The sequence below is a fragment of the Diadema setosum genome, chromosome 7 (assembly GCF_964275005.1).
Source record: "Diadema setosum chromosome 7, eeDiaSeto1, whole genome shotgun sequence".
Taxonomy (NCBI): domain Eukaryota; kingdom Metazoa; phylum Echinodermata; class Echinoidea; order Diadematoida; family Diadematidae; genus Diadema; species Diadema setosum.
Genome location: NC_092691.1, coordinates 21113679 through 21137014, shown reverse-complemented (window position 1 = coordinate 21137014; position 23336 = coordinate 21113679). Strand labels below are relative to the sequence as shown.

Here is a 23336-nt window from a genome sequence, read left to right as displayed (position 1 = left end):
TTCTGCAAAGTGCAGCTCACATGCATGCCTTTGGAAGCATGCATGTGCACAAAAGCTGCCATACTAGCAAGCATGCACACCTCCCACACACTGAAGGATGACTTTGAGGTAAGGACATTGCACTGGGCTCAACAACATGTATAGTTTATGAATTGCAGACTCTTATACCAAATAATTCCATTCATCTTGTGCTGTCATGCCCTGCACAAATCTCTTGAAGGGTACCATGTTACTGTACCAACAACTTTTAACTTAGTCTGATTACACTCTATTTTGTTTCAGTGGCTTTTTGTGAGAGTAATTTTAACTTTTTTGAAGAAACTGTACGGAATTGTAGACATCTGAATCAAGGAGAGTCTGAAATTAGCAGACTAAACCAATGCCGAAAAGTGAGACACGTCCTTATGTATTTCTGCATTCCGGATAATCCAGTGATTCACTGAAGAGATAATTTACTTTTGTGGTTAGTACTGCCATACTAACTCTAGGTCCTGATTGTTCTTCCACCCCCATGCCTCCAGTAGAGGGCAGGTTGACACAGGGCATGCAAAAATCTCTTGCAGTGTGAGAGAAATGGGAGAGAGAGAAGAAACTGCCGTGTCATTGGCAGATGCAGTTACGTCTAGTGCACATGCTGATGTGTAGTCCCATTGCATGTTTATTGTGAAATGTAGGATAGAAGTTGGTCATCGTGGTTTTCACGCCCTTATATCCTCTCTGCCTGACCTAATGCATGCCTGGTAATAACAGCAAAGTATGTGGACATTATACCAATGCTTTATCGAGCTCTTGAGATATGCCTATAATCTGTACCCCCCCCCCCCCCAAAAAAAAAAAGAAAAAAAAAAAAAGAAATGTGAGCATTGCATACTACTGGGCAGGTCTGTGTTACACAGACCTACCAAGTCTTACCCCTTCAGTATGAGACCCACATCTTAGCACCTCATCTCATGCTCACATGCCCAGCATCCATTTTTTTCACACTTCTGGGGGCAGCAATAAAAAATAGAAAGACCGCAAAATAGGTAACATGCATCAGTCATGTAAGAGCCGGGGAATACAGGCTGTATGCCTATCTCCAGCCAGTTTTGTTATCTTTTATCTTTTGTGATCATTCATGATCTGCGCGCGAGATAGCAGAATAGCACAGCTCACGGCCAACTGTGTCATAGTGATCTCTGATATATCTCAGATATAAATTATAAAGTGTTCTGTTTGCATATTATTCCCAGACAACCAGTTTATTAATAAAATCATGAGTTATTTGGTGCATATCTGTAATGCAGTTTCATTGACAAAACCTCACAGGTGTGCACCAAATCTTATTTCATTGATATCCCAAATTAAAAATATCTCCCTACTGTGGGAGGTCGAAGGTCAGAATTTACTGATTTTCATTCTAAAGGCTGAAATGGCATTGTCAGCCATGTCAGCCATGGTTAAAGAATGTTCAGTGGTAATACGCTTCATGTATTAAAGGACAAGTTCACCTTCATAAACATAAGGATTAAGAGAATGCAACAATATTAGTAGAACACATCAGTGAAAGTTTGAGGACAATTGGACAATCCGTTCAAAAGTTATGAATTTTTCAAATTTTTGTGTTGGAACCGCTGGATGAGGAGACTACTACAGCTTGTGAGTTATGTGCGTACAACAGTATAAAGAAAATGTAAAGAAAATTCAACATATTTTCACTTTTTTCGCATAATAAAAGAGCACTTGACTTGCCTCTTTCTAAAGGCAGGGGGAATTACCCATAACATTTTTCGGTAACGAGTTTGGGGAATGTGTACTTTTTTCAAGAGATGAAATTTTGTGAAATTCTCTTTATATTTTCCTTATATTGCTGTACGCATGTGACATCATACACTGCAGTAGTCTTCTCATCCAGTGGTTACTGCACAAAAACTTCAAAAATTCATAACTTTTGAGCGGATTGTGCGATTTTCCTCAAACTTTCAATTATGTGTTCTACTAATATTGCTACATTCTCTCAATCCTTATGTTTATGAAGGTGAACTTGTCCTTTAAGAAAAGAATAATATAGATTGATGATTATTTTCGTAGAATGATAATGCTGATAGGTCAGAAATCACTCTTGCTCCCTCCCCCCCCCCCCACAAAAAAAAAAAAAAATATTTCTAGCCATTTCTATAGTAGGTTAGCTTATGCATTGGTTCAATGAAAAGTCGGTAGGCCAGGTAGGCCTACTGATTATTTCTATGAACATGGTAGCGATAATAACTAGTTCAAGGTTTGTACACTTTGCATAAAGAAATTTTCAGCCTTTAATCAGCTTTGAGTGTTTAGTGATTATCTGATGAAAAAATAGAAATCAAATTAAAAATCCGTTTCTGAAACAGCAGAATTAAATTAAGTCAGAAGGTCAAGGTGAAAGGTCTGTGAGATTTATTGGCATTTCTTTTCTTCTTTTTTTCCCTCCATGATTATACTTCCATTTCAGACTAGTGGATAGAAATTAAATTGAGAAACACTTTCTTTGTACAAGTAGGGTTAAAGGTCAACCCCGGTGGTCAAGATCAGTGCATGCTATCAAAATGTAAATGAAGGACCATGTACAGTACATGTATAAATTATGTTACCGGTACATACAACTAATTGGAGATATAGTGATAATGTATGAGAAAGAGGTACTAGTATCCCATTTACCTGTGCTATCTTGACTTACTCTTAGCCTAGTTTCAGGGCTGCCAACACTGGAAACTAGTTGAGAGTGAGACTCCCATAGGCCAAAGCTATAATTTAGGAGTCAAAATGAGTGAGATCAATAGAAATGCATGCAAATGAAATAAAGTTGCAACTGATTTTAGAGTGAGAAGGACCAAAATGCGTGAGTCTCACGCTCAACGCATGAGAGTTGGCAGCCCTGTAGTTTTTACATGGACAACGACAGTATGAAACTGCATACGTACACATGCTTTACAAAATATGTACACAATTTGTATTTTACATAGTACTTGACATTTTATAATGAGCATCCCTGTGTAGGATTGACTCATGATAACTCAACATGCCTCCCTTCCCATCCAATACGAGAAAAAAGTTTCGCTGTAGCCAATGTGAGAACAATGTCATGAGATTGTAGGATCATTTGCAGAGTTAATGAGTAACCAGGTCAAATCTTCTTTTTTTTTTTCAGTGAGTGCTATTATAGGCCGTACAACTGTATGTTTGCAATTGTTTGTAATAAGGGGATAGGATTTGAAGATACCATGTGTACACGTATGCTGAACTATCAGTCACACAATAGTCTCTATTACAGACCCCTGTTTTCAGTTGAATTTTCTGTTGAATGTTTAAAGAAGAAAGACACACTAATACATGTATGCGAATTTTGTAATGCGTGCTGAATTGCTGAGCTCAGTTGATGGAAGCCTCCATGTAATGTGTTTATAAATGTTTCATGAGAATATTCACAAGAATATTTCATGGACCTGAAATACCACATACAATGCTTGACATGTCACCTCAAAGGGAAAGAAAAATGAACAATTTGAATGCTGAGATCGACATTTTCTTCTGCTTATATATATATATATATATATATATATATATATATATATATATATATATATATATATATATATATATATATATATATATATATATATATATATATATATATATATACATATATTTCTTTTGATCGAATGTCGATCCACCATCCATATTTTTCTGCATTAGACAGTACAGGAGAGGAGCTCTTAGTCTCATTGTGATAGAGGAAGTGAATATTCAACAATAAAATCAGGGAGGTGGACTTCCACCTCCCTGCTTAAATCAAGTTTCAAAATAAACGGTGGATTTATAGCATGTGTTTCCATGCCTGTCAGGGAATTCAAAAATGATTTTCCCAGATGCTGCTTTCAAATAACAAGGGAATACTGAAGTCTAAAATCTTTTTTAATAATTGGAATATGTTCGCTTTGCATGAAATGAGGCGACAAAAATACTAAATATTCCATTACTTTGTGATGATGGCATCTGCAGGGTCACTGAATGAACAGGTCATATCTGTAACTGACAATATGCGGGAATGCATACAGGTTAACGTCACACCTTGGCGAGAAATCAATCAATATTGCACTTGCAACAGATGGTTACTGTAAAACAAGCATTGGTGTCGCACATTTGATGATAACAGCTGAAGCTAGAGGCTAGAGTGTTACACCTCCATGTATATATGTAATCAGTGTTGCATTCAGACAGCTTGTCATCCAGACGAACGTGTAGATTACAGAATCTCATTTACATACTGTGCATTGTGTCAGGAGTAATTGACTGTTAAGCTCTGTTGAAAAGCATGTTCCAGTCTTGCACGCCAGTACACCTGTAGGTTGAATCTCAGGCAGCGGAGGTTACCAGGCCAGGGGGTCCATCTTGTGTCATTGCAGGAACAGGATTTGTATCATACCTTTGTGTTGTGACGTGGGTTGAGTGTGCTACCTACCTGTGTCATGCTCATGAAAGGCTAGCTGGAAGTAAATGAACAGCGAGTTGTTGTTGTTGTTGTTGTTGTCATTTCCTGGATTGACGAGGACCAGGGGGAAGCCATTGTGGCAATGAGCTCACTCTCATATCCTGCAGTCTCTGACACGTAGACGACAGGACTACTGGTTTGCCCAAGTTTTGGCCCGATGACAGTCTAAAGTGACGTAGTGTACCTATTGTACCTACATACATCAAATACATGTAGGCTCTACACTCCTCTTCAGTTTCATGTCTCCATGGTTAACCAACCACAAGGGATCAGCTTTCCTGGCTTACAAAGTTCAGACTTGACTTATAAAGGCTGACAGCTCTGGTAGAGGGAAGGACCGAGTTGATTCGACGTGCTGCCGTGCAGGAGTGCCGCTTGTGCTCTAAAAGTAGTTGAGAATATCTGTATAAAGTACTGTAAAGTTACCCAAGTGAAATATGGAGTTTGTGCAGAAAGCCAAGGAGGAACTTGCTAAGCAGCCAGCCAAGGTTCGGATAGCAATTCAAGGTATAGAATCAGAGTTGGTGCATTGCTGGATGAGTTTATTCATTTTTCTTTATTTCATGCACTTCTTTGGTACACTATGTATTGATTACATTGCATTACCTTGTAATATTTCACAACTTGTGATTAAAGTATATACCAGGTGGGCTGCACACTTTCAGGTACAGAGTATGTCAAGTTTCATAAATTGGTTGAGATGTTCGTGATTTAATGTTTTAAATAAAAACACTCTGTTAGAGGGTACATACAATACAACCTGTTGAGGACAAGTCTCTAGTATACTCAGGCAGGTGTCTATGGGAAATGTGTGTTGTAGCAAAATCAGTCTGTCCTCAACAGGTTAACTTTCTATACCCCTTTAGGACATTCAGACATTACAAGGTAGGTATACACTGTACAATATCTAGCGTGCAGGAAAATCCTGTTTCTGCTTTATGCAAATGTGCAACTAGGTTGTGTACATGATACACATTTTGTACATTGTACATGTAGCGCCTACATGTAGCCCATCTGAAGTGGTGTATGTTTTTGTTTAGACAATACATGTATACCCTGACATGTACTGCCTGTATGCGTATAAATGCAGGAACCCAGTAGGATGTAGTGCAAAGTACACAGTACTAGTATACATGGCTACAGGGGTGTGCTTCTATGTTGTTGGTACCATGGTTTGAGAAAGAATCTTATTCGTGAATCTGAGTTGAATGCCTCTCTCCCCTCTTGTCATTGATCTGATATTGAACATTCAGAAGAGAGTCATTTTCATAATAAGTGCAGGTGGTAGTAGCAGCTAGAGTAAAAGTAGCAATAATAATATTTTGGAGATTATAATTGTATCAGTAATAGACATAGCAGAATTATGATGATGATGATCATTATTATTATTCATTTCTTTTATGATGATAATCATGACATTATCATCATTAGTAGCAGTAGTAGTAGTATTGATATCATTGTATAGTTATTTTTCATACTGCCTGTGCACTACTGTACATAGTGCACAAAGCAGTTTGTAGCATTGTATTTCGAAAAGCAGAATGTATACTACACGGTATACTAAATGGTATATGCTCTTTAGCAGCATACAGGTTGACCCCAAATTTTGCCTGAAATCAGCTACTTCCTGACTGAAGAATTTTATCATTCGTAAAGATTGTAGCTGAAGGTGACCATGTCATGTGACTCTTGAGTGTGTCCGCGGCACCAGAGTCCTCAAGAAGGCTCTATGATATACTGTGTGTACCAAAGGGCACCATGATAAAAAGTTCCATGGTGCAGTTGCCACCATCTTATTGAGACATGGATAGACAGGAATACAACTTTGACAGGAATAGAATCATTGAGTAGCAATTCCAGATACATTTTAAATTGTAAATGTATTCGGTTTGATATTCACACAAAATAAAGACTTTGTAGAAATTGATTCTTACACTTAAGGATGAAAGTTCAATGAACTTGTAAGCCCATTTGTCAAACTTAGTTGTTCTTGTTTGGATGTCTCCACTGCTGATCTTTCAATAATTGGGGACATTTGTCTGATTGGGACAAAGGTCTTACTTGCAAGTTGTCCCTTTGGAATGGTGGTGACAACACTTTGTATGAACTGGAGAAGGCATTAAAATCTGTGATTAGTAATCCCCCCACCTTGTCAAAAAAAAAAAAAAAAAAAAAAATCATTTTTTTTTAAAAAAGGCATCCATGGTTACAGCAGTCCATGCAAGTTTCTTCGTGGATTTTTTTGTCATGTAAAACACTGCAGATAGATTTTGTGTGCTTGTAGCAGCTAATCCTGAGTACATCTAGACGAGTATCAGTACAAATTGTTGTGCAATTTGGTGTTCTACGTATGTTTATAATCCTATGCTTTGTCAAAATGTGAGTGCAGTGATATAGCCAAAGCTTTAAAGTGACTAGTCGCATGCGTTAATCTTTGTTCTTCTTTGTTTATGTTTTCTATTTGTCCAGGTCTTGTGGCCCTAGTTGGTATCTGGCTGGTAGTCGGCTACGCAGCATCATTTCTGACCAGTTTCCTCGGCTTTGTGTATCCCGCATATTGCAGGTATGCTGAGACCTTGAAATAGCCACCCGTATTATTACTTCAGACTTGTAGAAAATGGTACATTTTCACTAAGCATTTCAAATTTACATCCAAAATATCAACAATACCATACAACTGAAATTTCTAGTTCCATTAAATTGCATGTGCCCCCCCCCCCCCTGAAAAAAAAAAGAAAGCAAAAAAATTATTTCCAGGAATGAATCCAACTCTCCAGGATGAGAATGTCTTGCCTTTGCTTTCATGTTTTGCAGTCATCATAATCTACTCTCTTTACGTTAATCCTTTCCATGCTGTGGACGTTTGACAATGTGTACAATACTCTCAGGTGTTCTGTACCAATCAGCTCTGAGGAATCAGCATTTAGGAAAATGTTGAGTAAAACAGAACAATGAAAGGAAAGAAATTGTAACTGCCCCCATACAAAATACTGAACCAAAACATGGTCAGAATGTATTGTCACAAGCCGTCTGTCATACAGGATGTCTTGTCATCAGTCATTTCATGGATGGGAGTAGGCATGATTGATGTCATTATTGTTACAGTCTGTGTCATCTGTACTAGAAATTATACGCATCATGGAGGAAGTCAAAGAGTGTGTGTGTGTGTGTGTCTGCATATATTGAGGTAAGCTACCTGTGTGTCTGTGTGTCTGTTGCGTACATCATGGACATGGGAGGATCTGATAAATGGAAGTAGGAGAGGATTTGGCCGACAGAGCTGGGAGAAATGAACTCTGGTGCCTAACAACACATTCTCAGTGTGCCCCACTCCCCATAAAAGAATGAAAAAAAAAATCTATAAAAGATTGGCTGGCTACTGTAGCTGTCAACAAAGGCATGTGATGTCTGCATTGTATGATTTCAAGGATGTTGTAAACTTCTCAGGCCCTCCATGCGTAGCCATAGAAATGTGCCCATCAACTGACAGTAATTTTGGTTGAGTTTTTTAAGACTTTGCAGAGTTCATCATTAGATCACCCCACGACGGATTTTCACTTAAGCAGGTAGCATCCCTAGGGCAATGCCCTCCTCCCTGGGGGGTCTCCAGGGGGCCCATCCCCCTCTAAATTAAGGAATCTTTGAAAATCTGCTTCTCTTGTACCTGATGTGATGGAGCTAAGTTGATACTATGAGTTAGTACATTGATGGCTGTAGTTTCAAGTTTGTTTATGGCAATCCATGGGTGCCCCTTTGGATTGGGGGGGGGGGGATGTCCAATTGGGGCCTAAATTGTACACTTACATCTTCTTCTTGAAAACCCCATCATAATGAATTTTCACCAAACTAGGCAGGTATCATCTTTAGGGGATAGGATCTCAATTTGTTCAAATAAATGGGAAGCATGCTCCCCCTTGGGGCCCCTAGGGAAGTCCAAACCCACCAACATTAAGGAATTTAAAAAAAAAAAAATCTTCTCCAGAACCAGAAGTAAAAGAACAAAGTTAATGCTTCATGTATATAATGTAGGCCTACTTTATTTGAATCTGCAAGAATGTGTGGAAGGTGAATTTGCGAGACCCCCAGGTCTCTTGGTCTCTTGTTATTGTATCCCCCAAACAAAGTTCGGAGGATACTATGTAATGTATCTAAAATATCTTCAGCATGTGTACATCTAGATAGAGATAGAGATCTATAGAGAGAAATCTTATATTATAATGCAGGTACATATGTGCAATGTGCAGTATACAGTAATACAGTATTGTGTCTTCTGGAATAATGCTTGCACACTGTGTGTATAAAGGGAACTGAGACCATATAATAGTGCTGGTACTGTATAAACCTGAGAATTAGCTTCATTTTGTGTGCCGTGTATATGAGTGAATAGTTATAATATATTCAGTTGTCTACAGCCATATAAACTATTGTCACATACGTTGTATCTGAGAGAAGTGCATACTAATGTGTGTGTGTGTGTGTTTGATACCATCGTGATCCTGTCAGTACAGAGGCATGTAATATGCACAAATATCTTACTGTTGAAGTTTATGTACATGTATGGGAAAGACGAAAATGCCCTCACCTTTCCATACAGAACTGTTTAACGATATTGTGATGTATGGCACATCTGACTGTGGAGAAGGCATGTGACATTTACATCATGTTCTGTAAATGAAGAGTTATGTTCCATGTCGTTATATTTATTCTTCCATAACAGCTGCTCAGTCTTTTAAAAGTGATTACCCCCCCCCCCCCCCATTCCATCCCAACATGTCACAGAAGAGCAGCTGTCCGAAGACAAGGCATTTGTACTGGCAGATCCGTAATATATTATTTTCATTCTAATCTACATGGGGCATTGGGTAGTTTGCAGATGTATTCTAGTCTATGACTTGTTCCTCCTTCGAAAGACCAACAAAATGCACTCATTAGTTTTCTGTTTTTATTTTATACAATGCAATACACAGATGTACATACTTCTGCATCTTAGTTGTTGCTATGCCAGTCATTGGTCAAGCCTTGTGAGTGTAAGTTACGACTTTTTTTTTGGTGGTGTGCCTGATGTAAATCAGCGGATTAGGGTTTGACAATAGATTTATGGAAGTAGGACATATAGAATATTTCAGGTTGAAACAACACCATTTCTTTACATGCTGTGAAAATTACATCAATTCTGTGCAATTTATTCTTCATTTCAAAACTTTGAGTTACACAGACAAGTTGACAGTTTATGGGTTCCAATAATAAACAAGGAAAGAAAAGATAATTTCATGATTGTAATTCGGCAGTAGATGGTGTATATATGCTATGTAAAATACATAAAATCCCACTGTGTTTGTGGGATACATGCGCTAAAATTGCTCGCCTGGGCAGGGTTTCTTTGTTGGTCGTTTGTCAAGTATGAAAGTTCACATGCTATGGGTATTACAAGAAAATGGAAAACAAAAATAGTGGTGTCAAGGTTCGTTTGTGGGAAGTAATCTCAGGTTCTGAGTCATGACACTTGGAGGATTCTAGCATGATCATGCAGGTTTTACTGCAGTGCTGTTAGGGTAGGTGCTTCAGCACAAATAAACACACATGCATGACACACACCCTCACACACATGCACACAGTATGCATGCACACACACATTTAAAGGGAAGATAAACCCCAAGAACAATGTGGATTGAGTGCAAGCAGCAACATTAGTAGAACACATCAATGAAAGTTTGAGGAAAATCGGACAATCGATGCAAAAGTTATGAATTTTCAAAGTTTTGGTGTTGGAACCGCTGGATGGGGAGACTACTAGAGGATATGACGTATGAGTGGACAACAATACAAAGAAAATATAAAGGAAATTCCACAAAAATTCACTTTTCTAGAATTATGAAAGAGCAGTGGACCAACCGCTTTCAGAAAGCAGGGGGAATAATTGCTACCCTTAACATATGTCAATATCAAGTTGATGGAATTTGTAATTTTCATGAAAAATTGATTTTTGTAGTATTTTCTTTATATTTCCTTGGTATTGTTGTCCACTCATACGTCATAACCTCCAGTAGTCTCCTCATCCAGCGGTTCCAACATCAAAACTTTAAAAATTCATAACTTTTGCATCGATTGTCCGATTTTCTTCAAACTTTCACTGATGTGTTCTAATAATGTTGCTGCTTTCACTCAATCCACATTGTTTTTGGGGTTTATCTTCCCTTTAACATTTTGTACACACATGTGTGCAGGTGCTCAGTCACACACATTACACTTGCACACATGACAGGGGGGTGTTTCATCAACGCTTGTCAGCGCTGACAACTGTCGGTGCTGACCAATTTCAGCAAAATCCTTGGTTTTGATTGGCTGAGATGCTCTGGTCACTGACTGTTACTATGGTGATTCGAGTTGTCAGCGCTGACAAATGTTGATGAAACACCCCCCAGGTTGCACATACTAGTACATATTTAGGTGATCCGAGAATCCTCTCGGATCACCTTCTGTATCTGTACGGATTCTTTGGTTCTTCTTCTTCTTCTTCTTCTTTATTTCTCCTCAAAAGTTGTGCATCGATTAGCTCAGAAAGTGCTCTTCCTATCAATTTCAAAATCATACCATATATGTATCATGTTCCAAAGACGACAGATTTTATAAAATCATAGTGATCAGTCGACCGTGACGTCACTATGACGTCATTATATGAAAACACATTCTCATTCATATCTCATTAATGGAATGGAATTTCTCAATGAAATTTACGTCACATATAGTTCAAATTAAGCTGATTCTACTTGTGTTTTCAAAATTCATCTATACCCTTAAAACGTGCGCGTATGCGCGCGTTGAAATATTTGTATGCTCAAATCGAGCTCAAATTTTTTTTGCATACGTTTCAGACCATTTAGAGCATTTTTTGAAAAATTGAAAAAATCGGACGGACGCGTACGCGCGCGCGCATATACGCACGCACAGCTCATACGCAATAGAAATTTCCCATTTTTTCACTTTCATCGGATGTCTGAAATGTCAAGAAATATTTCTACCAAGTTTCAAGTCAATCCGACTCAATATGACGTCATACGGGCCCGTCAAAGTTGAAATTCCGCGCGCGCGTCAATGGCGATATACAGTGCAACTATGCCAAAAAAAACGCCAATTTTAAATCCGATTTTACTCGTCAGGATGGACGGTAACCCCCCATTTTTTTTACATATTCTGAAAGCTGATGAGTTGGACATGTTACTGTAAACGTCAATATTTTCGCGCGATTAATTTTTCGCGCTGAGCGGCTCGAAAACGTATTCGCGGGTTCTTAAATTCGCGCTCCGCAGCAGGTTACTTTTACTGTAGTACACATTCACTGCTTTCATCCAAAGCCTCTGCTACATAGCTTGCTATGCCAGCGTACGACAAGCGACGTAGCGAGCGGCTCGACTGCGAGTACAAGCACTCAAATACGTAGTACAGCTGTGACTGTAGTACCGTAGTTACGGGGGAATGTAGCATCGGTGCGTGCGGTGCGTGCGACAATACTGCTAGTGCTATGTTGCTACGCTACTTTATTGCTAGGCCGGTACGCATGGCCACAGAGCTAGAGAGCACATGTGTACTGTACTCGTAGACGTTTACAAAAATAATGAATCTTGGCACGTTTCAGATTTTTAACTTACCGATACTAGTGTAGATGCTCCACTGCCTCCAGCTCATTTCCAAAGATTGGAGATGTAATATTTCCAAAGTTTATCCAAAAACATCCACACCGAACATTTTTACGGCAGCTGCTCAGAGTCAAAGCTAGGTAAATACATTGTATTCCAAATTAATTGCTGCATTCCAAGCTCATCAAGCAGTTGAAGTTGATTCCAGGTTACAGTACAAACATGCTGAGTGAACACTAACAACAGCAGTAACGTTATTCAACATCTGATCTGGTTCGTAGTTGGAACATAACTTTCCATTCTGAACATGTTGCAACGGCAATATCAATGGACAACTCTTAACAATCACTGGATGCGTCCCCAGAAAAAAAGAAAACAAGTAGGCCTACATCCGAAGTCAAAAACAACAGGCAAATTAGAACTGAAAGTCACGAAGAAGTTGGGGAGATGTCTACTCGTCATCCCATTCGCCTGTTTCGGCGTCACTGTCAGCACATGGAGGTACGGGACCTGCACGAGCATCGTACACCGCCTGCACGATTCCAGTTTTCCTGAACCCCTCCTTGATGATCTCTGCCTCGCTTGACACGATCGCTTGGGTGCGGATAAGCCACTGGGCGTGTACAGGCTTGATGGTGGCCGTGCGTAAATCCAATCGAGACGCGATGTCAGCCGCTCCAAGCCCTTGCTCTACCATTGCTGCCACTTTTTCGGCAAACCACATCTGGAATTGCGTGCGCATCACCTGTTTGTACTTGGCATTCACAGTAGCATCGAGAGGCTGCATTTCATCCGTGCATGTAGGTGGAACGAACACGCACAGACCACCTGCTTCCGTGATTGCTCTCCTGACGTCATCAGTACGATGGGCAGCAAACACATCGAAGATGAGAAGTGGAGGAGCGATGGTGTTCAGCCTCTCCTGAGTGCGCCGAACATATGGAACAATGATCCGCTCGATGTAGCGCACCATGGTGTCGCTTGTACTCCAGTGACTGACGCTATGCCAGATGTCCCAATCTCGAGGAAAGTTGATGTTTGGATGACATCTCTCAGTGGTCCCCTGATAGATAATCTGAGGAGGCAACAGCTCGCCACTCATGGTGCATGCAAGAAGGGCAGTGTACTGCCTCTTGTCATCCACTCCCTTGATCTCCACTTGCGTTTCCCCACGATGATTCATTGTCCAGCTCCCAGATGGAATTACTTCCACGGCAGTCTGATCCCAGTTCAAGATCAGTTCGTCTGGGATGTTGTACTTCTGGACACGCCTGCCAATCCGCCGCTGAAACTTCCCCCGCAAAGCCTCAAGGTCATCAGGGAGTTTCCGAGCTGCTTTTGTGCCTTTCCGCTTCGTGAAGTTCATGCGCTGTAGCAAAGAGCGTGCCCAAGTCTTCTCGATGACTAGGTGTCCCCCAAATTCTGACAGAATTGGAGGGGTCTCATTTTTCAACAGTCCCTTCGTTGCCGCTACCACCAGAGGGGTTGATACAGGTCCTCCACTCTCGCGCAAAGCCCTGATGAATTTTTGGACCTTCAAATCCATCTCCTTTCCAAGCATGAGAGGTCTGCCGCGGTGCTGACGGGCAAGTTCGTCGATCGGTCCAGGGATAGCTTCGTCCAGCTTTCCGAGGTAGGCCTTCTTCATCCCTCTCACCGTACTCTCGTTGACAGGGCGTCCGAGTTCCTTGGTGAAATTTCTTGCCGCCGCAACAACGCCATTTTCAGCTGCGTATCTGCCAATCTTCGCACGAAGCTGGCTGGAGTAGACTCCATACGGACCACGCTTGGGTTTCACTTTGCCGCCACTAGTAGAACTAGCGGCAGACAACGTAGACCCAAGCGTTTGGTCCGATGAATCTTCTTCCACTTTCTTCAAAATCTCCTCATTTGCTGATCGGATGGATGCTGGATCAAGTCCATCCTCTTGCAAGATCTTGTTGGCAGGCTTTGGAAAAAGCTGAAGATTATCTGTCTTCGATACTGGCTTAAAATAACGAAGCATTTTCGCAAAGATTGAATTGCCAACGGAAGGAAATCCCGGGAAAAATTCAAACACTCTTAGGAATCTAGTGCATGCGCGTTGCATACATAGACCGCATACCGTACCGCATACCGGTACGCCTAGCATGACACACAACGATTTCATCACATATACTTACCACATACACACGCATACAATCCAATCGGAATGCACGGTATGTAGGTACGCGCTCACTACAGTACGTCTTGAAATGCACGACGTCGTCCACATACCACAGCTTGGGGGGGGGGGGGGCATGCAATGGGAGCAACAATTTTTTTTTTTGCGCCAATGGGATCGGAGGATCGCGGCCGGATATTCAGCAAGCATTACCGAGCGTCGCTCTTTACGCTACTAGTACGCTACACACACGTACAAGCACAATACTTACCGGTACAACATGTTCGAGGACACACACCACACACACACACATGCATGCTACAGTACACATCAATCTATCGTCTCTTCGCACAGTAGCGTAAACATGCCTGTACATTGTACTACGCAGCAGTATCATCGATGAAGCGCACACAATTCATCCCGTTCAAAATGTGCATAGAAAATTGTGAAGATATATTCGCGCGTTTTTGAATTCGCGCTAGCTGAACGTAGCGCGAAATCCGCGAAAATTAATGTACCGCGAAAATTTCCACGTTTACAGTATTTCATGGGTTGGCGATGCTGGCAAAATGATTAAAAGATATCAAATTTCTTAATAAAGTAAAAAAAGTAAATTTTCAAAATGACGTCATCAAATTTCACGTTCACTCGTGCCTATCTCACTTATCCTTTGCCAATTTACACCCAGATTTCAGTATGTTGTAGCTTATTAAATGATATTTCATTAATATGATTACAACATTTTGATTGGATGACGGCATCACCTCGTAAAAATGGATTGAAAGTCACCTTGTCAAATTTGACCAGTTTACGTGTTATCTCTATGGGAGAGCAGTTTTTCTGGAAATGAAAATTGATATGACTATCTTTATCGAGCACTAGCTCACTTATACTTCGGTGAATTTCTCCCAAATTTTAATATGTTGTAGCTGAGACTTTGGGCTATCGGCAATGTGCCCTTCGTTTTGTCATACGATGTCGGTATCACGTCAAAAAACGTGGTTGAAATTAAAGCTTATCTTCGATATATTGAGATATTTCTTTCTTTCTGCAACTTTCTTTGCAAGAACTAAAAAAAACCAGCCCCTATCGCCCCCATATTTTGCACATGTTTAGTTCATGTCACGTACATTATTTCATTAAAAAACAACTACTTGATCGGACACCGTCTTGGGTATGTAAATTAGTGTTTCATCCTGTATCTTGGTGAATACTTGACCGAAAGATCGGTCTGTATCACGGATCCCCTCCGTATACAGACCGAAGTCAATGATCCTGGCTCCTGTGTGGAACATCGCGCACAGATCAAACGTCGTTGTAAACCAAATTTCTGACAGCTTTTTTACGTGTACATTCAAATTGAACGTGACGACGCAACAGGCTGGTTGATGTGTGTTTTACGTTGAAAATTCGACCGAAATGTTGGATTATTCATTAATGTGGTGTGTGAAGTCTATTCTTGAATAGTTGATTTAACTGTACAAGCTTAAATTTGCCGACCTAGGGCAGTGAATTAGACGCAATCGAGAAGGGTGCGGTACCTCACCCAATTTTCCATAGAGACAGTGGTTAAGAATATCCACACAGCAATGGGTACTGGTACCTTCCGTCTGTCTACGGAGGACAGATTGTCTTTATCGAGCAGTAGCTCACGTACGTACGGATGAACGTACTATATGCCCTTCGGTGAATTTCACCGTATTTCACCATATTAACCGTATGTGTGCCTATGAATGCCAGAAAATCACAAGAAATCTCACGGATGGACATGCCATCGCTGTGCCTCTGCCTCACATTCTGAGAGCTAAAGACATAATGCAACTGATTTATCTGTGATTTCATGCATCTGGACCTGCTGAATATGAATTTTGTGGTTCTGTCCCTGCTGCAAACACCGCTGCAAACAACAGTCTTTCGCGCTATAGTCCCACACATTCATCTTCGTGTCATGGACCACCAGTTCTTCATGCAGAAATTGCAGTGACAGTGACGATCTGCTGTAAGTTTTTTCTGATATTGCATACACCACAGGACCAATATTACATGCCCTCTCGCTACAGTGACCTGTGTCTCTCAGCCTTATATCCGTGGAAACCCTGAACTTAATCAATGTCAATGCACAGTGTGCTTGGATAAACTGATACTGAGTGTTACTGTTACTAGTGTTAGTTATACATGTCCTACGGCTACTGAACTGTGTACTGTGCATACGTGTATCTGTAGCGGTGCTGAATGTTATGTGCAAGCAAGTTGTACGTACTTCAGTCGCCTAGCTACACAGTGTACTGCTTGTAGACTACTGAGTATCTCATGTGACATCTGAAGTTAAGCCTCATCTTCTCAGAACTCAAAACCTCCCGTGATTATCACCAAATGACTATCACAAGTGTTCTTCATGTGACGGTATATAAGAGTATGAGACCTACCTCGAAGTGAAGATGAATTGACTTACAAGCGACATGTATGCTCTACAGTCATAGTCTCAGAGTGCCAATGTGGATTACAGCTAGCGGTTACAGTCCACTGGCTGCTTCTCTGCAGTCAGTATGCCTGACCTCGCCATTTCTGTTCGTCACTGAGTACAGCACCGTAATAGTCATCACTCCAGATAGATTCCAGTACTACTGTCACACTGTCTGTCGCACCTGATACCCCAATATGGAGACCCGCAAAGGGAAAGCCACAAGTACTGAAGCAATCATTCAGGCTTTTGGAGAGTATATCCAGAGTCCTGATTTCCTTAAAGCCATCGAAGAAGCTGTTGAGAAAGCCATGAATAAACAAACGACAAAGTTTGTCCAGCGCCTTGACCTAGTTGAGCAAAAGTGCACCAGTCTCAAGGAGAAGTCCGATCAACATGATGGCTGCATCTTTGACCTGGAAGCATCCCTCAAAGCAAAAGATGCTGAAATAAAACGTCTCACCACCGCTCTTGATGATCAAGCAACAGCTGTCAACAATCTCAAACTGACGATGAATGAAGCAGAGCAATATACCCGCCGCAACTCCCTGAAGTTCCATGGTGTCAAAGAGAGCAGACTAGAAGACACAGACCAACTCATCCGCCAGCTCTGTTCCGACCAGCTCGATGTGCCCATTACTCTCAATGATCTTGACAGATCGCATCGTGTTGCCCCCCCCCCCCCCCCCGCAACAACATCGCAATATCCCAGCCGGCAAACTTTGTTGCCAGCAACAAACAGAAAGGCAATATTTTAAAGAAGACCATCCTTAGTAAATGTGACTTGGAAAGCTTTGACATGGGCCTAAATTGATCCCAAATAGGCACTCAGATATTGGGTAACTTGTTGAATTTTGTATATTTTTTTTTTCTTTTTGAATTATATGTACACACTTGTATATCTCTGATTTTCTGTATAACTTTTGCACTTCTCTTCTTTTTTCTTTTTTTTCCCCAAATGTTTGAGCCTTGTAATAGTTTGATTACATACTCAAGTGGTCGAAGACAACGGAACCTCAAATACTTTATATACAGATACTCCATTAATAGTGCATGATGATGAGAGGGTTTCTCCCTTAACATCTGTTTTTCAGGAAGAATCAACTACATCTTCACACTCATTATACTAGATCATGTTACCAGATTCACCGATGGTCTTTCTCAAATGATAGGTCCAAATATTCATTACGGTATACTGGACCTGTATTGTGGAAGGATTTGAACGTGAACCATGTTTTTATGCCTCCGCCACGAAGTGGTGCCGGAGGCATTATGTTTTCGGGTTGTCCGTCCGTCCGTCCGTCCGTCCGTCCGTCCTTCCGTCCGTCCGTAATGAATTTTGTGGACAAGATAACTATCGAAACCTGTTGAGGTATTCTAATGAAACTTGGCATGTATGTGTATTAGGGGGTGAAGTTGTGCCTATCAACTTTTGGGTGCACATGCTCAAGGTCAAAGGTCAAAAGGTCAAGGTCAAATACATAAAATTTCACTATTTCCACCATATCTATTGAATGCCTTAAGATATTTTCTTGAAACTTAGTGTATACATGTATTACCCAATTAAGATTCTCTGGTGAAAGTTTGGGTCATGAGGTCAAAGGTCAAAGGTCAAAAGGTCAGGGTCAAATACATAAAATTTCACTATTTCCACCATATCTATTGAATGCCTGAAGATATTTTCTTGGAACTTAGTGTATACATGTATTACCCAATTAAGATTCTCTGGTGAAAGTTTGGGTCATGAGGTCAAAGGTCAAAGGTCAAAAGGTCAAGTAGAAATATTAAAACTTTTTTTTTTCTCTGTACCTTGGAAAATTGTTCAAGGTATCTTCATGGAACATAGTATATACATGTACTGACTGGAAGTGATTATCTAGAGAATGTAGGGTTCATAGGGTCAAAGGTCAGGGGTCAAAGGTCAAGTGCAAGACTTCAAAATTTTACTATTACCCTCATATTTATGCAATGCCAGCAGGGTTATTTTTTTACACTTGGTGTATGTGTGTGTAACCTAATAGAAAGTCTCTGGAAAGTTTTTTTTTTTTCTCTCTTTTTGCCTCAAAGGTCAAAAGGTCAAATATCAATTGAAAGTGCTGAACTAACTTTTTCCTCCATATCTCGGAAGTGGCTCAAGTTACCTTGAAACTTAGTACATATTATGCATGTTCTACCTGAAAGTAATTATGAATTTTAGGGTCAAGGGCCAGATGAAAATGGGAACAATTTACTATTCAATTCAGAAATTGCACTTTTTCTCCACACCTGTACCTTGAAAATTACTCAATGCCTGAATGTATGAATGGTTCAAAGTCAAGTTAAAGTCCTTAAATCCCTAGATACATGCTCTCCTATTCATCCAATTAAACCTACGTCAAGGAAGGTGAACATTCAACACATTTGTGACAAACTTGTCATTCCAATATTTTGCCAATTTTGTGAAAATGTAATCACACAGTGTCCACATGTACTATCTAGACCTATTGGGAAAATCATGCATTATGGCGGAGGCATACCAGTCGCCAAAGCGACATTTCTAGTTAATGTACAATTTCATAATATTTAAAAAAAAAACAGTATAAAAAGATTCTTCTGAGTTTATACTGAAGTTCTATGTGAAAGTATCGTTTTTAGATTTTGGGTGATATCCTTATGTATTTTGACCATGTTAATTTGTTTGTTTGTTTCTGTATGTTTTTGCTTGTTTGTTTTCTCAATTCAAATCTGTTTCTATACATTATTAGGTATGCACAGTCTTACAACCCATTTAAAGGCTTTCTTTTATGTGCATTCCATTTTTCATCATTACAGTTTTGTACTTTGTGCTGATTTGTATAGCATATGAATGTAACAATACCTTGTGTTAACGTTGTTTTGTTTTTTATATGTCATGTGTTTTTTTTATCCTTGTGGAATGATGGAAATAAACAAAATTTCTCCCACATTTTAACATTTTGTAGCTGAGACTGCGCTATCTTGTGAGTGTCCTCCGTTTTTTCATGCAATGTCAGGATCACGTTAAAACTTTTGGCTGAAATTAAGGCTTATCTTCGATGTGTAATATCAAGATATTTCTTTCTTTCTACAACTTTCTTTGCAGCAACTCAAATAAAATAGCCCCTATCACCCCCATATTTTGCACATGTTTAGTTCATGTCACGTACATTATTTCATAAAATAACTACTTGAATTGGACACCATCTTGTGTATGTAAATTAGGGTCAAAGGTCATAAATGTTTTATCCTGTATCTTGATAAATACATGTCCTATCTTTCTCATATTTTGCACACGCAAAGACCATGTTACAAGAATTATTTCACAAAATAAACACTTTTTACTCAGATGCCGTCTTGTTTGTGCAAAGTGGGGTCAAAGGTCATATGTAGTTCTTTCTGTATCTTTGCTATGACGTGTTATCTCTATGGGAGGGAATTTTTCTAGATGTGAAAATTGATATAATTGTCTTTATCGAGCACTGTAGCTCACTTACCCTTCGGTGAATTTTTCCCAGATTTTCATATGTTGTAGCTGAGACTTTGCACTATCGATAATGTTCCTCTTCATTTTCTCATACAATGTCTGGACCACGTTAAAAAACTTAGTTCTTCGATGTATTGAGATATTTCTTTCTTTCTGCTACTTTCTTTGCAATAACTCAAGAAAAACAGCCCCTATCATCCCCATATTTTGCACATGTTTAGTTCATGTCACGTACATTATTTCATAAAATAACAACTACTTGACCAGACACCATCTTGGGTATGTAAATTAGGGTCAAAGGTCATAAATGTTTCAACCTGTATCTTGGTGAATACATGTCCTATCTTTCCCATATTTTGCACACGCAAAGACCATGTTACAAGAATCATTTCACAAAATAACCACTTTTTGCTCAGAATGTGATGCCATCTTGGCTGTGCAAAGTTGGGTCAATGGTCAAATATACTTCATTCTGTATCTTCGTTATAGTGTACACCGAATTTGGTACCAAAGATGGCAGACCTGACTCTCTTTTCTAAATGAGAATCCAAATATCACACGGCCAATGTCTGTAAACACAGATAAAACCTATATGGTCATGTCTATTGCGATCAGGACTCGAATCATTGATTAAAAAAAAAAATCAGATCACCTAATTTGTCAGTCTTGACAAATTCCGGTTCTAGTGTTAAACTTCCCGTTGTCACAAAACGTTCTTTCTTCTTAAATGTTGTGTAGAGGTTAGCTCAGAAAGTCCTCTTCCTATCAATGTCAAACTTATACCATACATGTATCATGTCCCAAGGACGACAGATCTAATAAAATCATAGTGATTAGTCGACCATGACGTCACTATGACGTCATCATATGAAAATACATTCTCATTCATATCTCATTAATGGAATAGAATTTTTCAATGAAATTTACGTCACATATAGTTCAAATCAAGCTGATTCTACTCATATTCTCAAAATTCATCTATACCCTTAAAACATGCGCGTACGCGCGCGTTCAAATATTTACATGCTCCAATCGAGCTCAAATTCTTTTTGCACACGTTTCAGACCATTTGGAGCATTTTTTGAAAAATTGAAAAAATCGGACGGACGCGTACGCGCGCGCACATATACGCACGCACAGCTCATATGCAATTAAAATTTCCCGTTTTTTCACTTTGATCGGATGTCTGAAATGTCAAGGAATATTTCTACCAAGTTTCAAGTCAATCCCACTCAAAATGACGTCATACGGGTCCGTCAAAGTTTAAATTCTGCGCGCGCGTCAATGGCGATATACAGTGCAACAATGCCAAAAAACTGCCAATTTTAAATCCGATTTTACTCGTCAGGATGGACGGTGACCCCCCATTTTCTTTACATATTCTGAAAGCTGATGAGTTGTACATGTCATTTCATGGGTTGGCAATGCTGGAAAAATGATTAAAATATATCAAATTTCTTAATAAAGTTAAAAAAGTAAATTTTCAAAATGTCGTCATCAAATTTCAAGTTCATTCAAGCATATCTCACTTATTCTTTAGTTGATTTTCGTCCAAATTTCAATATGTTGTAGCTTATTAAATGGTCTTTCAGATATATAATAACAACAATTTGATTGGATGACGGCATCACCTCGTAAAAAGGGATTAAAAGTAACATTGTTAAATTTGACCAGTTTACGTGTTATCTCTATGGGAGTGCAGTTTTTCTGGAAATGAAAACTGACATGACTATCTTTATCGAGCACTAGCTCACTTATGCTTCGGTGAATTTCTCCCATATTTTAGTATGTTGTAGCTGAGACTTTGGGCTATCGTAACTGTGCCCTTCGTTTTTTCATACGGAGTCGGCATCATGCCCAAAAACTTGGTTGAAATTAAAGCTTATCTTCCATGTATTTTCATATTCCTTTCTTTCTGCAACTTTCTTTGCAATAACTCAAGAAAAACAAGCTCTATCAGCCCAATATTTTGCACATGTTTAGTTTATGTCACGTACATTATTTCATAAAATAACAACTACTTGATCGGGCACCTTCTTGGGTATGTAAATTAGGGTCAAAGGTCAAAAATGTTTCATCCTGTATCTTGGTGAATACATGTCTTATCTTTCCCATATTTTGCATACGTAAAGACCATGTTACAAGAATCATTTCACAAAATAACCACTTTTTGCTCAGACGCCATCTTGTCTGTGCAAAGTAGGGTCAAAGGTCATATGTACTTCTTTCTTTATCTTCATTATGACGTGTTATCTCTATGGGAGGGAATTTTTCTAGATGTGAAAATTGACATGATTGTCTTTATCGACGATTAGCTCAATTACCCTTCGGTTAATTTCTTCCAGATTTTAGTATGTTGTAGCCAATGTAATACTCTTTAAGTTTTTTTCAATCAAAGTTTTAATCGGATGATGTCTTCACCTCGTGAAAATAGATATAATGTAACCTTGTCAAATTTAACCAGTTTACGTGTTATCTCTATGGGAGGGAATTTTTCTGGAAATGAAAATTGACATGACGGTCTTTATTGAGCACTAGTTCACTTACTCTTCGGTGAATTTCTCCCAGATTTTAATATGTTGTAGCTGAGACTTTGGGCTATCGTCAATTTTTCTACAATTTTTCATAAGATGCCGAGATCACATCAAAAAACTTGGTTGAAATCAAACTTATCTTCGATGTATTGAGATATTTCTTTCTTTCTGCAACTTTCTTTGCAATAACTCAAGAAAAACAACCCCTATCATCCCCATATTTTGCACATGTTTAGTTCATGTCACATACATTATTTCATAAAACAACAACTACTTGATCAGACGCCATCTTGGGTATGTAAATTAGGGTCAAAGGTCATAAATGTTTTATCCTGTATCTTGGTGAATAGATGTCCTATCTTTCCCATATTTTGCACACGTAAAGACCATATAACAGGGATCATTTCACAAACTAATCACTTTTTGTTCAGATGCCATCTTGTCTGTGCAAAGTGGGGTCAAATATCAAATATACTTAATTCTGTATCTTAGTTAGTGTGTACGGAATTGTGTACCATAGATGGCAGGTCTGACTCCCTTTTCTATATGAGAATCAAAACATCACACGGCCAATGTCCC

General features: G+C 39.4%; 1 protein-coding gene and 1 pseudogene across 2 annotated transcripts in view; both read left to right on the top strand.

The window, feature by feature from the left end:
- LOC140230999 (receptor expression-enhancing protein 5-like) overlaps positions 1-23336 on the top strand; it is a 52548-nt gene that overhangs the window by 9424 nt on the left and 19788 nt on the right. The window contains exons 1-2 of one of the 2 annotated variants that reach the window (XM_072311147.1): positions 4370-5011; positions 6974-7067. In XM_072311147.1, the coding sequence (XP_072167248.1) occupies positions 4942-5011; positions 6974-7067 (164 nt within the window). In that variant the 5' untranslated portion in view covers positions 4370-4941. Of the gene's footprint in view, positions 1-4369; positions 5012-6973; positions 7068-23336 lie in introns of those variants that run through there. The other variant, XM_072311146.1, reaches the window with a different exon arrangement.
- On the top strand, positions 16940-17516 carry LOC140230519 (uncharacterized; annotated as a pseudogene).